A 15,657-nucleotide genomic window follows, 5' to 3' on the forward strand; every position below is an offset into this window, starting at 1 on the left:
CCTTCTCTGTAGTTTTTGTTTACACAACATGTTTGTGGGAAAGACATTCTGAATACATAAGCACATATCATTTGGCTTTATGCTCAGGTCATCCTGAACCTCCCTCTCATAGCAAATTTCATTCAACACTGAGAATTTTCCTGTGTGTCATACTATGAGATTTAGTTGGTATATATATGGATTCTTGATGAAGTATGCAGAATATAGTTTCATGCTTCATCATATTGAAGCAGCATATCTTTTTTTTTATTATTATTATCCTTTTTTTTTTTTTCCCCCACCAGCAGACTAAGATTAGATATTCACTTCATGTATAAAATCTTCGTCATCTTTCTCCTGCTGACAAAAATGCAGGAATAAAACCCAAGACTTCCTTCATTTGCTTCTTAATTAGAGACAGATGCAAACTGTATAAATTTGGAAGTTGAGAAGGGGTGAAATATTTGCTGTTCATTGGACAGGTGGAATAATAAGATTTCTCCTGATTCACTGTGTCCAATTATAGTTTTGGCAGTTTATGACAAAACAGAATTTATTTTAATTATGCCAAGTTTACTGTAAGTTAAAAAAATATGTTTTGTCACTGTCTTGATATTTAGAGTAACATACAAAAAAAAACAAAAAAACAAGACACAGTAGTAAAACCAGACCTGCTGTGTGCATAGATATTTACCTTTATTCAAGATGAAAACTAAAATAATTTTCATTGTGGCCCAAATACACCTCTAACTTGTGTGACAGTATTATTAATGCTCAAAAACTTCTCATAATAATTATGATGACTATTCGAGCACAGACACTTCGACACACACATGCATCATGTGTTAATTTTAGTATATGGTGCAGTGTTTTTCAAAACTCTGTTCCAAGAGCTTTTTGACATGGAGTTTGTGATTTTTATCTTGTTTTAAAGTTTCAACCTCTAAATTTTTGGTAAGCATTACATAGCAGTGGCAGTCTTTGCTATCAGCTGCTGGCTGTAGAGATCTTTTTTCCTCACATTTCCATGGAAACAAGTCTAATTAGCACAAAATTGTTTCTAAAAATTAGTATTATATTTTAAAAACTGTGTCTTTACTGTCACTTATATAATAGCTACGTCCATGTAATGTAAAGTCAGAACACAGCTTTTGTGTTACCTGCCTGGTCACTGGGTCAAACTGAATTCATTTTCAGGGAAAAGGATATCCAAGGAGTCATGACACTGGAATTCGTCATCTCTTCCATATTTTATTACCTCATTTCCTAATTACTTGCTCTCCAAATATAAAATTCAGGGAAATTATGTAACTAACAGTTACTGTCTCATATTTTCTCTAAAATACAGATATGTAATACAGTTAACTTAGTGCAGATTGGACTACTTTCTGTTGTTTTCCTGCTGCCTATTAAGGTATTTATTTACTTATTTTTGATGTCAAGCTCATTTGTAATAATTTGTTCAATTTCACAGTTTTAAACAGTTGAATGGCACTTTCTGTTTCAGGTTTCAGTCCTGAACTAAGATATTGCAGTCAAAACAATTCTGTCATTTTCTGACACTGAGTCTGTAAAAGAACATTGTTTTGCATGTATTAAAAATATTCAGGTTAATCTTTTAACAAGAAAAGAAAAAAGCTCATCTGAGAAACTTCTGATTATATTCCCCATATATCACTCTGAAAGTATTGCCTTCTACTTATTTCCATGGAAACTGCAACAGCTACAAAGAACACAGGAACATTATTTGATGGAGCGCATTTTCAGCTGCAAAACGCTATTTTTCAACATTCACCACGATCAGCTATGCATTTTCCCCAGCAATGACTGTGAGCCTGTGTGCTGCACTCACAACAATCTGCACCCACAGAGGTGAACAGCTGTTACTGTTGCCACTGCTGAAACACACCATCCTCTCACTGTACGAACATCCAGTGTTTGTCTCCATAAATGTTCAGTAAGCATCTGTGAATGTCAATTGGTGCAACTCTTTCTGCATGGAGGACTCTAGTGACACTCCTTTGCTCCATACGCACTTCCATGTCAGACACCATTCTGGCAGAGTGCCCCTCTGCTGCCATCTGTCACACAGCATTGACATGTAATGGGATACTTGTGGGAAGGTTCAGCCTTTGCTGCTGTACCACCAACATCCGCCTCTGCTGTTTTGGGACAGCGTCATAAAATAGGAGGCACTGCTTTGAGAGCAGCCCTCATACTTTGATGAAAGCCTTGTGGGAAGATTTTTCTTTGCAGTCTTCATGGAAATCTGCCCAAACTTGGCATATTCTACATCTATGAAATAATCGTTAACAAGTTGTACAGAAATAATCCAGAACTCCACATTCAGTATTGATAAGGATTTTGCCTGTACTCAGGATGCCGAAGAGTGAGACAGCAACTTCATTCCAGGATTACTGAGTCAGAAAGGAACAACTTGTTGTGCTTTTCTTTCTTTGGTTATTTTTTTGCACTGCTGGACTGAGATAGAATAAGTAGAAAGCTTCAGGATTCACATTCAGAAAAGACAAACAAAAAAGCCAAACCAGAACAAGAAAACAGCAGAAGAATGAGCATCATGTGTTAAAGTAGGAAGGAATTTTGAAAACGTTTTCTGGAGCTGTCTTTGTGTAGCCTTTGATAGTTTGTATGCGCAGTGCCTCTCTGTTTATGTAGTGTATACAATAGCTCCCGATAAACGTGCTGCACTATGACCAAGTAGAATTTAAGGAGAAATAAAGCTAGTGTTAAAACAAATGAGAATAATTAATAAAAATAAAGACATAGCCGGTAAAAAGCGAATACATTTTTGGATTTACTGTTATTTTTTTCTTACACTTCTTATGCATAGGACTGGAGATAAAACCCAACTATTCAAAGACCTTACAGATTTCCCTGTCATCAGAAAGAAAAAGGAAGAGATCCTGGATGTGCTGTCTAAAATCCAATTACATCTTCTGGAAATTCGTAAACAAATTAAGAATCCTTCTGCAGAGTACGTTACAGTTTCTGGTCAAGAGGTAATACAATGTCTGCGGTTTATGACTGTATATTTGTACCCTACTAAAAAATAGCGGAAGGCTGGGGCTTAGCTGGAGCTCTCTTCAGTTCGTATGATATTTGATGAGGTCATCTTAACATATTCTTTTGTACTTCTTTGGAATAGTTTTCTGACAGGGATGCTTTTTTTATTTGTTAACTCAATTTACTTTAGTGATTTAAATAACAAAAAAACATTAGTGAAGTTGGATTTGATTCTGTAATGCTTTGCTTTTTTCTATGTGTAAAAACAGTTGCATACTTTGAGGTTAATTATGTGGCTATTAAGTGCAGAATATTCTCAGAGAACCAAGAGCATTAGGTTAATTTGGAGAATGGTAGAATAATTTTTTAAGTACTGATTAAGACTCTAATTTGAAAGACAGAAGAGAAGAGGAACAATATTAAGGAATGATAGATGTTACTTCACTATTTTTAACAGTGGCTGTGGACAGAGCATTTGTATGCTATATGCTGTGCAAGTGTGGACAGGTCGAGCTTCAGTGAGCTGAGAAGTTGAACACAAAATAAAGAGAAGATGGTTCTGGAGAGATTTGTAAGGGTATTGAAAGGAGCAGTGAGGCAGCGCTGTACAGCATTATCTTTTGGGAACTGACAGGAGCAAGTCTGGGGAAAAATCCACAGAAAACTGGGAAAAGAAAGAAACACTGAGAAGCAGTGAGGAAATAGCATGAGAGCTGGGGTTAAAAGAGATTAACCAATTAGGATGGAGAGAAGAGCATCTGATGAAGAGCTCAGGTGAATATTCCTCTTGATGATGACGCTGAGAAGGGCAGCTAGCAAGTTGGGTAGGTGGTCAGCATGGATGCTGAAGTCAAAGAAAAAAAATGGAAGAGAATTTCAGGAAGAAGGGAAGATCCAGGATTAGAAATGTTTCTCTTGTATAGGGTGGCTTGAAAAGTGGACGATGACAGTTTATGGAGGAAGGGAGAAAAGAAGGTCTGGTTAAAGACAGAGGAGAGTCTGAGGGTGTAACAAGATATTAACTGAATCAGACAGTTTTAAAAGCCACAGGTCAGCTTGTACATTTTTAAGAGAGGAGGTGTCTGTAGGCGTGGATAGCTCATAAGCAATTGTGAACTGAGAAATCTGTCTTGAAAGGAGCAGAGGATTTTGGGTAGCTGTTACCTGGTTATGCCTGGTATCATCAAAAGAGGCAGCAGGAAAAGGGTTGGAGAAGATGGTATCTGAGGTGAGGAATGGTGCTAAAGTGCGGAATTAATGGAAAGAGAATTGAGTGGGAGGAGCAGAGAACAGGAAGAGTCTCTTTCAGGTTAGATCTTTCTTCCCCAGGTTGGTCTGATGTATTCTTTCATTCTTGTAGCACACTGACAGCTGTAGTAGTGTTCAAAACTTCTTGGCAGTTGGCCTGGGCAGAAGTAGGTTTATGGTTCTTTTGTTCTGGAGGAGTGTGATGCTGCAAGGAAACTTCCTGGAGAAAAATGAACTTTAACTATTTGTTGTCTAATGTGAGCTCCTATACCTGTTTTTGCCAGCATGCAATTAGATATTCAGTCAGCATAGTTTGATAACACCTGTTAAATTCCTGTAAGTATTCTGATGAATCTCCAGATGACGCACACCTTTTCCGACACACAAGGAGTCACTCCCTTATCTATCTTATCTTTTGTTTCCATGCCTCTACTATAAATGTCTATAAATGCTAAACAGAACAGGAAGCTGTCCAGGTAGTGACAGCATGGCTATTTGTTTCAGGCAGGGTTGAAAGAGAAATTTTGCTTCCTTCAATGGCATAAACAGTGCGTTGGTCCCAATGTATTTAATACTTCTGTTATTTCTCTACGATAGAACTAAAATTTAAATGGTGAAAAAGCTAATGCTGATGCTTTTGTTGTGTCAAAGGACGTCTCAGTTTCTTTCATGGTTTCTCACTGGCCACACAAACAAACCAGGCAATTAAACTGTCTGTGTTCACTTAGGCTGTCTTGGGTTCACTTAGGCATCCAGCACAGACGTAAATGTGGATTATTTTCTGTCTTTGTTTTGTGAACACATCATACTTAATTATTTTGAAATGAACTTCCAAAAAAACCTAATACCAGAACAGCAGCAGCACCACTAGCAGTAGCAGCAGTTTTCAAATCTTTGCAGATCTCCTCTTCTACCTATTTGCAGTCTGTTCTCTCATGTCCGCTAAGCATTTTAAAAATTTATACAGTATCAAATATTTTATCAAATATTTAATATCTTAGTTAAGATATTTAATATCTTAGTTAAGAACTGGCATCATATGTCCTTTGTGGAAACTTGTGATCATTTTAGGATTATTCTTCTTTATAATTGGGAGTGGTTGCTGGCTATTCTGGTGAGGGAGGGAAGGTTTTATCTAAATCTGTCTGGCTGTAATGGACAAGCTTCCTCAGCTGAGAATGTGATGGTTTACTGTAAAGGTGATCAGATTCTGGATTAATTTAATCTCTGTTAGAAATTCATTTTGCGACTAAATTCTTTTATTTAAGAAAGCCTGAATTCTTTGACATCTAGGACTTCAGCACAGTGCTATAATCAATGTGAATGATATAAAATACTGCAATAAACACATGATATGATTTTCATTCCTCTGAGCCTTTTACCATTACTGCTGTTTTCACCTATTCCTTCTCTTTCTGACCTCAAGTGTATCTAAATTTGAAATAATGTACTGAAGATAAAGTGCTGGCATTTGAGATTTTGAGTTCTTGTTTGTGAAATGTTTCAGGTGAGCATGGCTCAGAGTGAATCACTGATGCTTCAGAAGGCCTGTTTGTCTGGTATGAAGTATCCTCAGCACATGTGGATTACAGTGTAGGTGCTGTGTAAATAAAATGTGTGCTGATTGGGTACACAGCTAGGTCAGATCACATAACAGGACTCAATAGCTTTGATCTGGTTTTGTCTTGGTAGGAGGGAGGTGAGAAGAGCATGTTAGTGGTTGAAGAAGGGCAGAGAAGCTGCAGCAAGGGGACACAGCACAGGAACAGCTCAGGAAGGGAGCTGCTGGTAGAAAATTTTCATGTCATAACCCTCACATCTGAGGACAAGGGACATTATTAGCTCCTGATCTACGCAACCTCTTCAGGTCAAACATGGTTTTCCTCTGATGTAGGCAGATTTCATGTTAAAAGAAGAAAATATGGTTCTGTTGTCTTCCTAACAACCTGTGATGTCTAATACTGTATCTCTTCTTATTTTAGTTTTTGGTAGAAGTAAGAAATTCCAATATATCATCCGTGCCATCTAACTGGGTTATGGTTAGTAGGTATGTAAAGTATCTTTCAAGTTTGTTCTATTCCAAAAAATAAGAATAAATTTGGTGTTAATTTTAACCCCGAACATATTCTTGTTGCTCCGTGTACCTTTTATTTTTAAAGTGAAAGCAAACTAAAATAAATGATTATATTTATTTATTTTATTATTTATTTATTAAAAGCATACAAAACCAAACTGAAGAATTAGAGTTCTTAAAATGTTTTAATGTGAGATATCCTTAGTGCTACATATATATTATATAATATATATAAATGTCATGTATATATACTGGTATCTGAACTGTTGTTTTGGTTCATTTGTTCCTGTAGTTAGTAGATGTAGATGTAGACCTCTCAAAATGATCACTGTTCTTATTCTATTTAGAAAGGTAAAGGTTAGCATGCATAGATCTGTTTGTATGTCTCAGTAAACTTATATTTAAAGTGACATTTTACTCATGTACACAAACATTGCTTGTTGTGCTATTTAGTATTATCTAATCATGTTCTTAGACATTTTTGGATAATTTTTCTTTTCGGTAGAGAGATGGAATGAACTATGTAATTGGCTTTTTTTTCCTTTTCAGTCACTGGTTTTATTATTTAAGCAGGTCAAATACCTTAGAGCTATATGGTGTGAGCCCAGACTTCTGTCACCTGAAACTGGCATAATCAGAGTGAACTCTGTAGTGTTTTTATTGATTTATACATGAGATCACTATTGAACTAAACGGATTAGCAAGAAGTAAGATAAGGAAGAGCAAGTTGCAGTTAATCTGGACTTTGAAGAACAAAACAAAGCAAAAAAAAAAACAACACTCAAAACCTCAGAATTAAAAATTTTCTGGGAATGCCAGTCAGAGTACTTAATGAAAATATATGGATAAATAACAAGTGCCCTAAACAGAAACTAGTATGCATGCAGAACTCTGTATTTAACGCATTTATATCAGGCTTTTAGTTTTCCTTTTTAATCTGACTTTTCTTTCTTGGGAGTTCTTTGTATATTCGATCAGTAACAGGAAAGTCATCCATTTGTGCAGTGTGTGGCTGAACAGAATTCTGTGAAACACGTACCCGTCACTGATAAGTACTGCTTTGTGAAAAAGCTTTTAAAAGCTTTCTGAATGGGAGGTAGTGCAGTAACCAATCACTTTATTCACAGTACAGATCAGTGGCATCAAAATAGTTTTCTGCAGCATTAAAATACCTTTTGTACACACACAAACACAAACACACATAATACACTTTCAAGGCTCACAGGGAATAAGAAAATTTGTCTAATTTTGAATGTAAATGGTGTAGCTGATTGCTTAGTAACCTTGACTTCCTCTTTGGCTTTTTCTCTCTTCCAGCACAAAAGCTGTCAGCCGTTTCCACTCTCCTTTTATTTTAGAAAATTATAGACATCTCAATCAGCTTCGGGAGCAGCTAGTCCTTGACTGCGGTGCTGAATGGCTGCATTTTCTAGAGTGAGTTTACAACATATCCCTTATCATTGCATTGCATTTTACATTATTTTTACTTGAGGAACAGAAAAAGATCTTTATCTTAAAAAAAAAAAAAAAAAAAAAAAAAAAAAAAAGGATTGTTATTTTACCCTGAGCAAATTTAAAGTTATCATCAAAATATTGTTCTTAAAGTATTTTAAGGCAAGAGCTTAAAACCGACTGAGAACTGACTGACACCAGCAGTGATATCTCCAGATTTTGAAATTCTGATAAAAATTCATTATTAAGTATATGCGGCTCTCAAAGTTTGAAAGATATTATCAACTCAGTGTAAATGAATGGAATGGGATTTAAGTTTTATTAGTAATGCACAGCGCAAATGAGGAGAAATAAGAATTTATGATATAAGCTAAATGAATTCTCTTTCAGTATTAACTGATAAATTGTATGGCTTCATACTTAAGTATACCAATAATAAAAGAAAAAATAAAGTACTTCTGCTGTGTTTCTCACTGTTTTTGGACAGGAATGTTCAGGGTATTAAGACAATCTCTTGGGTCAGTGTGAGCCACCACAGCTATACACTAACTCTACAACTGATTGTGAATCTGTTTCTTAGAAGTTAATTAGGGTATTTCTGTGTTTCACAACTGGAGTGTAAGATCTGTTTATCTCAGATCAGAGTTTCAGAGAAACTTATTTGACTGTTCAGCTGAAAGATCTTCAAACTGGAAGTTTAAAAATGATTTCAACAATTTCTGAATGCCCTTGGTTCTTCAAGTGTCGGGCTATCAATTATTTTTTCACTTCCACAAGTTACAGACCACTGAAATTGTTCCTGTTGTTGCGCACTGATTACTGATTGACATTCAGCTGTGATTTTATCCTCACTGCTGAAACTTAGCAAGTTCCCTCTGAAACTGTCTCAACATGACAGAGACTTTTTTTTATCTATTGTGATCAACTATCATGCTGAATTTCTGAAAGTAAACAACGCTGTGTTGAAGTCTCCTTCTACTTATATATAGTCATATGTCAGTGGCCTTTGCTGGAGTTATCTTCTTTTAAAAATATTGCATTTTTGTTTATCATTGATTCTACTGTGTTCTGATTTAAATCCAGAACAGACTGTAGGGCTCCACTGTTTGTCTTTTAAAGAGGCGTGATCAAAGTTAATGATGCAAATACTTAAGTATCAGAATACTTCTGTGGTGGATATCTTAAGTTGCGTTCCATATCTGTCTGATGTGGTGTATTTGGCTGCACCAATATTGGGTCACGTGTGACAGGATATAGTGGTGTTTCTTCTAAGAGTCCCACCTCGTGTTGCACGACAGGACTGGGCTGAATATGTATTTGGCTTTACGCATGTCCTTCTCCAGGTGCTCTTATACCTCTTTATGTGTAGAGACTCCTTGCTGACAGAAGTGGGATGTCTGCACTCATTGAGCAGGGTCAGAGTTGCAGTGATTCTGCAAACAAGAACAGGTTTTGAAGCATGTAGCTCTATGAACAGGCTTCTCAGCAGAAACATAATTTTCTGAGGACGGAGGAGCTGGAAGCAGGTGGCTGGAACTAGAGGGAAGGAAAGGAATTTGTTCAGGATATCTCTGGCAGGTGCTAACATAGTTGTAATATGCAGATGCACCTCAGCAGCCTGTTGTTTTACTTAACCTTGTGACAGTTTCCAATTAACTATCTGCAGATTCCCACTGCCAGTCCTGACACAGCACTAGACTAGGAGTAACTCTTGGATTTGTGATCTTTATGCATCACTAGAACCATGGGTTGACCACCCCTATGAAAGACATTATCAGTATTTTGGAATACTAGTTTTTAAGTAGTGATTAAACACTCTGGAAATTAACTATGACAGTTAGTTGCTGGATGATGTACTAGATTTCCAGTTTTGGTAAGTATTAAAATGAGTTTTCATGCTGTGAGCTCTTCAAAACAGTTGTGAGGCCTGAATGAGTCTTTAGACTCCTGCATTACCGTCAGTTCTGTAAGGGCAATTGGAGCAGAGCCATCATTTTCCATTCCCTTCATTGGTACCTGGGTCATATTGAATGTGATGCCATGCATGTAACTAAGAGCAAGGCTCCGCCTGTTGTTAGGAACTCAACAATTATGGTTATTTGTTACAAATGAGAAACATGTTCCAATTTGCTCTTCTATAGCGGTTTTGGGCACCTCAGTACAAAAAGGACGTTGAGATGCTGGAGCAGATCCAAAGAGGGGCAACAGGGCTGATGAAGGGCTTGGAGAATATGCCCTGTGAGGAGAGATTGAAGGAACTGGGGCTGTTTAGTGTGGGGGAAAAAAGAGGCTGAGGGGAGACATTATTGCTCTCTTCTGATATCTGAAAGGTGCTTACAGTAGGAGCGGGGTTGGTCCCTTCTCACTGGTGACAGGTGACAGGATGAGGGGAAATGGCCTCAAGCTGTGCCAGGGTAAGTTTAGGTTGGATATCAGGAAAAACTTCTTTACAGAAAGGGTTGTTAAGCAAGGATCCCAAGGGAGACGGTTGAGTCACCATCCCTAGGTGTGTTTACAATCAATTTAGATGTGCTCAGGGACATGATTTAGCGGCGGGCTATTGGTGAGGGTAGTGTGGTTAGGTTGTGGTTGGACATGACGGTCTTGAAGGTCTTTTCCAACCTGAGCAATTCTATGATTCTATGATTTGAAATACTGTAAAGTAGCTCTGGTAAATAATTATTGCCACTAAATTAGCCATGTAAATTTGAACTGACGTGTGTTAACTTCCCTGCATTAGGTCTGTTGCCTCTCCCATTTACTTTGCTGTCTTCAGAGCTGGTAGCAGCATACAGCATTCTACACTCTCCCCCTCAGATTATGCTTCTTTTCTAGGTTTATATTCTATATTGTTTCCTTGAGTTTAGGAGATAAGAAAAGAAATTCATAAGTACTAAGAAAATGAAGTCCATTGAAAACTGTTTTCTGTTTTGTCCTGGTGATTTCATCCTTGTTACTGAGGGAAACAGTACCATAAATGGAAAACTAATTTCTAAATTTTCTTTGTAAATACCATATTTTGTTGAAATTGCAGTCAATTCCTGTGTTCAGTCACTTCTATTATATATATTTTTGACTTTAACTTATGATTGAAGTGAATTGACATTTGGAATTCAGTTACCACTGTGATAAACAGTGGCATTTTTACAGACCTCATTTAGGCAGCAGGGATCAACCGCAGACCCTTTACATGCTATCTACTGAATTTCATTTTGCCTGCTTTTTTGCACTTAAAAATAATTCACTGTTACAATAGGATCATGAAGTTCATCTTGATTAAGCTTGTTTCATCATAATATAACTTAATACACTGCTGGGAGCTTTCAATTCAAATAATTTAAAGATCACCAGAGCCCTCTGAAAAACTTGCATGGGGTATATTTTGAAAATACGTTTTTGTTTGTATGAAATTAATTTTTTCTTCTTATTTCCTCCTGCTATTTTTCACTGTTTTGGTATAGCCATTTTAGTGAACATTATCACCCTGTATCTAAAGCGATTGGTCACCTAGCAACTATCGACTGTCTGTTCTCATTGGCACAGGTGGCTAAACAAGGAGACTACTGCAGGTAATCAATTTTTAATTTTTATTTAGGATTTTATATGGAATTTGAGTATTTAAAGTAAATCTGAGTTGAGTATATGTGGCACAATATGCATAATTAAAATTGTTTACAATAGTTTCATCTTAATTTGATTTTGCACATGCTTCTAGCCGTATTTCAAATCCTTAGGCATTGCTGTTCACATTTGATGACTTCTATTTGTCTGTCTGTTGTTTTACATGAGTCTGGTAGGCAATATTTTAAAGATACATTTGTGTATGTTGAATTTCACCCAGAAATTTTTGTTCTATTTTTGTCTTTCTAGTATTAAAGACTTTGTGGTGTATGAGGCTTGTTTCGTGGATGTATTTCAGGTGAAGATAGGTGCCACCTGCTACAGCAGTGATAATGGCTCACCAAGGATCCTAGGATAGTGTTTTAGCTACGATGAGCTGCTCACATCTCTCCAACAAAGACCTGCTCATGCACATCAGGCAGTGCAGCCTGGGACTCTGCTGATGCCAAGGCTGTCCTTCTTGCTCTGTGCGCTGAGGAGACATGAGCCCTATTTTCCACAAGCATGTCCACCTTGTAGCTTGTGTGTTCCTTTCCCATCACAAGCCCTATCTCTTGCCTCCACATAATGACAGTCACTCTCTCTAAGGTGCCCATTTCCATACTAAGAGGTCTGTATCCCCACGGACACACACTGAGCTACTACTTGAGAGTGCTGCCCTACAGGCCACTAGTTACTATTTCTGAGGTTTATTTCAGACAGCTCCATAAAGAGCTGATTTCCAGTCACCAATTTCCAGTAAATGTTTTCATTGTGAGGCTGTGCCACAAGTGATCAGACAGTTATTTATGAACAGCCATCTGAATTAGTGAAGACTTGTGGAAATACAACAAATTGTTTATTAAATGTATGAGGATGAAGGGAAGTCAACTTACATATGCTTCTGCTTTTATACAGCATTACAGATAATATTGATCTCCTGTGGACTCTTGGGATCTTGTGTGCTTCTATCAAAATCTCTTTGAAAGTAATTGCTCCCTTATTTCTGTATACTCAGATGAGAAAACAAACTGAAATCTTATTAATTCACTGCAGAATTTAAATAATTCACTGTTAAAGAGAGGCTTACAGCTTGTAAACTGGCAGGGAGGAGTCTTCTGAGTTCAACTCCAGCCACAGGGAAGATGTCAATAATTAATTTTGAAGGGGACATTCATGCTAACTAATTCAAGCATTTCAGAGGAGGTTTTTTTTTGTTTGTTTTTTGTTTTTGTTTTTGTTTTTATCTGAGTAAAGATAGTTTCATAACCAACCTACCAGATGTTCCACAGCTGTTGGAAAGAGGTAAGCACCTCTTACAGTTTCCAAAGGGCATTGTGGGAAAACAGTGATGGGAGGCTTTTCCTTTATGTGGAGGATAAACTAAGTCAGGGCTCTCAGGCAGCAAAGTTACACGCGTAAAGATGGTAGAGTAGGTAGCCCAGACATTGTTATATAATGTTTGTGCTGTCCACTCTGCAGATTGTGATTTTTTTTCCCTTGTTTTCTCAACTACACGTAGTGCATTCCAAAGCATTTCAGTTTTTCCCCCCTGCATGACATATGCTCGTCTCATTGTGGAGACATAAGAAAAACCTTTTGAATGAGGCTCTTTGTCTGCAGACCCCATTATATGGAACCAGAACAGGCAGCATAGCATCCTGAAACTAGATCCTGTCTCACAGTTCCGTGGAGGGAGACCTGAACAGTGAAACAAACAAACAAAAAAAAGTTATGATTTTCAAAGATGAGGGCAGAGTTTTAAAATACCAAATGGATCGTTTAGCATTAATTCTGTGGTTTTATTTGAGTATTCTCTTTCCTCAGCTATTGCTTATTTCCTAAGTTATTGCTCTTTTCACAGAGCGCTTATATATATGTAGTGAAGGAAAATGTTTGGAGGGGCATTAAGTCATATTCAATGTTGATCTTCACTTATGATGAAAAAGGAGAACTAGTTTGCAAAAAAATAAAATAAATCATAGTCATAATTTAGTGACTATGCTGATTTGCATTTTTTATGTGAAGAGCACACAGCTTTTTAAGGTGGAACACATCAGACTGGTATGTGAGGCAGAATTACGAATGCTACAGTAGTAGTGTCTTTGGATATACAGTCTAATTTGTAGCTAAGGTAGTGCCATTTGAAACAGTACTTTTCCTTAAACGATTTTGAGAAAAGATGCAACTGCCATCAGTAGGGTTTGTAGATTTATTTCTAAAAAGAGGCTGTCATTTCAGTGTTTCAGTTTAGTACGCTCTTTTTGTAGACAGTAATTGTGGGAACTCTTAAACAGGTTTGGAAGTTGCTGCCAAGTAGGAGTGCAGCTCATGTTTATAGAAATACAACTCTGTCCTACTGTAGCCTTTGATTTGTACGGTCTGTGTGTGGTCAGTCACAATAAACATAGTTGAACAAATTTCTTTCTGTGCCAGCCAAGGCTTGGTCCCATAGCAGGCTGCATGAGTTGATGTCCAAGATCATCCCGAGAATGTCATATATATCCATAAGTGCTGGAAATTTGCAAGAGATGCTGCAGCAGTGAGAGGACAAAAGCCTACTGTCCTCAGCTAGGGTACATTTTTTAGCTCTTACTGGTTCTTTGGAACGAGTTTTCTAGGTAATGAAAAAAATACATAAATACTTTAAAATACCTCCATCTAATCAGCTTATACTTTTCAAACTAAATGAAGCCAATCTTTAGAAATATTTGTTCGCAATAATTCTTTTTTATGTGTCGTGTATATTTTCAGGAAATTCTGCATTGTAGATTACCTTCCCCCATCAGGTTTTAGTTACAGTTGTTCTAAGTAACCAATTACAATGCATACCGAAACTAACATCTCTTCTTTTTTCAGGCCAGTTGTGAAAGATAACCAGCAAGAAATAATTATAAAAAATGGCAGGCACCCTGTGATTGATGTACTACTGGGAGAACAGGATCAGTATGTTCCAAACACCACGAACCTATCAGTAAGTATTGAGATACCCTTTGAGCTTCAAATCATTCAGGGGAAGGAATCTGTGATTTGCTTCCTGGCCAGAAGTTAAAATAAATAATTTAGTCTTAAAACTGGCTGCTTGCTTTCATGTCAGAGAGACATTACTACACACAGGCACATCAGTTTTGTCCTTTTGCTGTTATCATGCAGCCAGAGTCTGTCTTAGCAACCCTGTCTGGGCTTAGTGGGATAAAAATAAGAAAAGAGAGGAAAAAAAAAAGGTGATCTGAAAATTAGGAAAATGAAAGTCCTAAATGCTTATTTTTGAAATGTAAGTGAATAATTACAGGATTATTACCAATGTAGGTAATTTTATCTCAATTTTGTTTAGTTCTTAACTGTTGTTTTTCCAGAGGAATGAACTGTATAAAATTACCAACCATTTAAATTCATGTGTCACATTTACAGGGTCAATTTTCCAAATTATTTCTAACATAGCTCAGATTTTTTTTAAGGTATTATTCATTTTCTTTCTCTCTAGAAGTACAAAGTTCAGTATTTCTTAATTTGATTATGCAGATTTGGAGGTCTGACTATTAAATCTGTAGTACTGTATACACACTCTGTATACTGCACAGTGATTTTAAGAAGCCATTAATATTAACATAGATAAAGATCCCGAATGTGTAGCTGCAGATTCTGTGTTACCCGTAAGTCCTCCTGACTTGTTTTATGCAACAGAGAATTAAGTAACATGATGTTGAGAAATGAGAAGGTTTCAGCTTTTTTGATATTGCTGTCAGTAGATCCAAGAGGGCTCCTTGTTCTTCATGCAATATTACTTACACCATATAATGTAGATTAGAAAAATTTGGTATAAAAATGGTTACCTTGTTTTATTTCACATATCTGTTTCTGTTTAGCATGTCTTAAGACGGATGCTCTGAAAGTAATGCCTGTTTTGTGGCATTGGCCCACGACGTCACGGGCAGATACTGGTGGTGCAGCAGTAGAGGTTGAACATTCCTGCCCATATTCCATTACATGTAGTTGCTGTGTAACAGATGGCAGCAGAGGGGCACTCTGGCAGAATGGTGTCTGGCATGGAAGCAAGGGTGTGGAATTAAATTGCTCACTGCAGAAAAGATGGCATCCACTGACATTTGTTGATTCTTGCTAAACGTTTACAGAGACCAGCCAGTGGATATGATCGCAGTGAGGCAGTGGGTGATGTGTTTCAGCAGTTAAATGCAGAAAAGGTAGCAGATGTCAGCGTAAAGTCATTGCCATGGTGTAAGCGTTGCTCAAACTTGTATGCATTTCTCCAGAAATATTTG

General features: G+C 37.1%; 1 protein-coding gene across 1 annotated transcript in view; it reads left to right on the plus strand.

Annotated features, from left to right (window-relative positions):
• Positions 1 to 15,657, plus strand: part of MSH3 (mutS homolog 3) — a 109,004-nt gene that overhangs the window by 64,995 nt on the left and 28,352 nt on the right. Inside the window, exons 15-19 of the mRNA XM_072359233.1 lie at positions 2,831 to 2,999; positions 6,234 to 6,298; positions 7,643 to 7,759; positions 11,239 to 11,346; positions 14,237 to 14,351. Of these exons, the coding sequence (XP_072215334.1) occupies positions 2,831 to 2,999; positions 6,234 to 6,298; positions 7,643 to 7,759; positions 11,239 to 11,346; positions 14,237 to 14,351 (574 nt within the window). The remainder of the gene's footprint in view (positions 1 to 2,830; positions 3,000 to 6,233; positions 6,299 to 7,642; positions 7,760 to 11,238; positions 11,347 to 14,236; positions 14,352 to 15,657) is intronic.

The sequence above is a fragment of the Excalfactoria chinensis genome, chromosome Z (assembly GCF_039878825.1).
Source record: "Excalfactoria chinensis isolate bCotChi1 chromosome Z, bCotChi1.hap2, whole genome shotgun sequence".
Classification (NCBI taxonomy): domain Eukaryota; kingdom Metazoa; phylum Chordata; class Aves; order Galliformes; family Phasianidae; genus Excalfactoria; species Excalfactoria chinensis.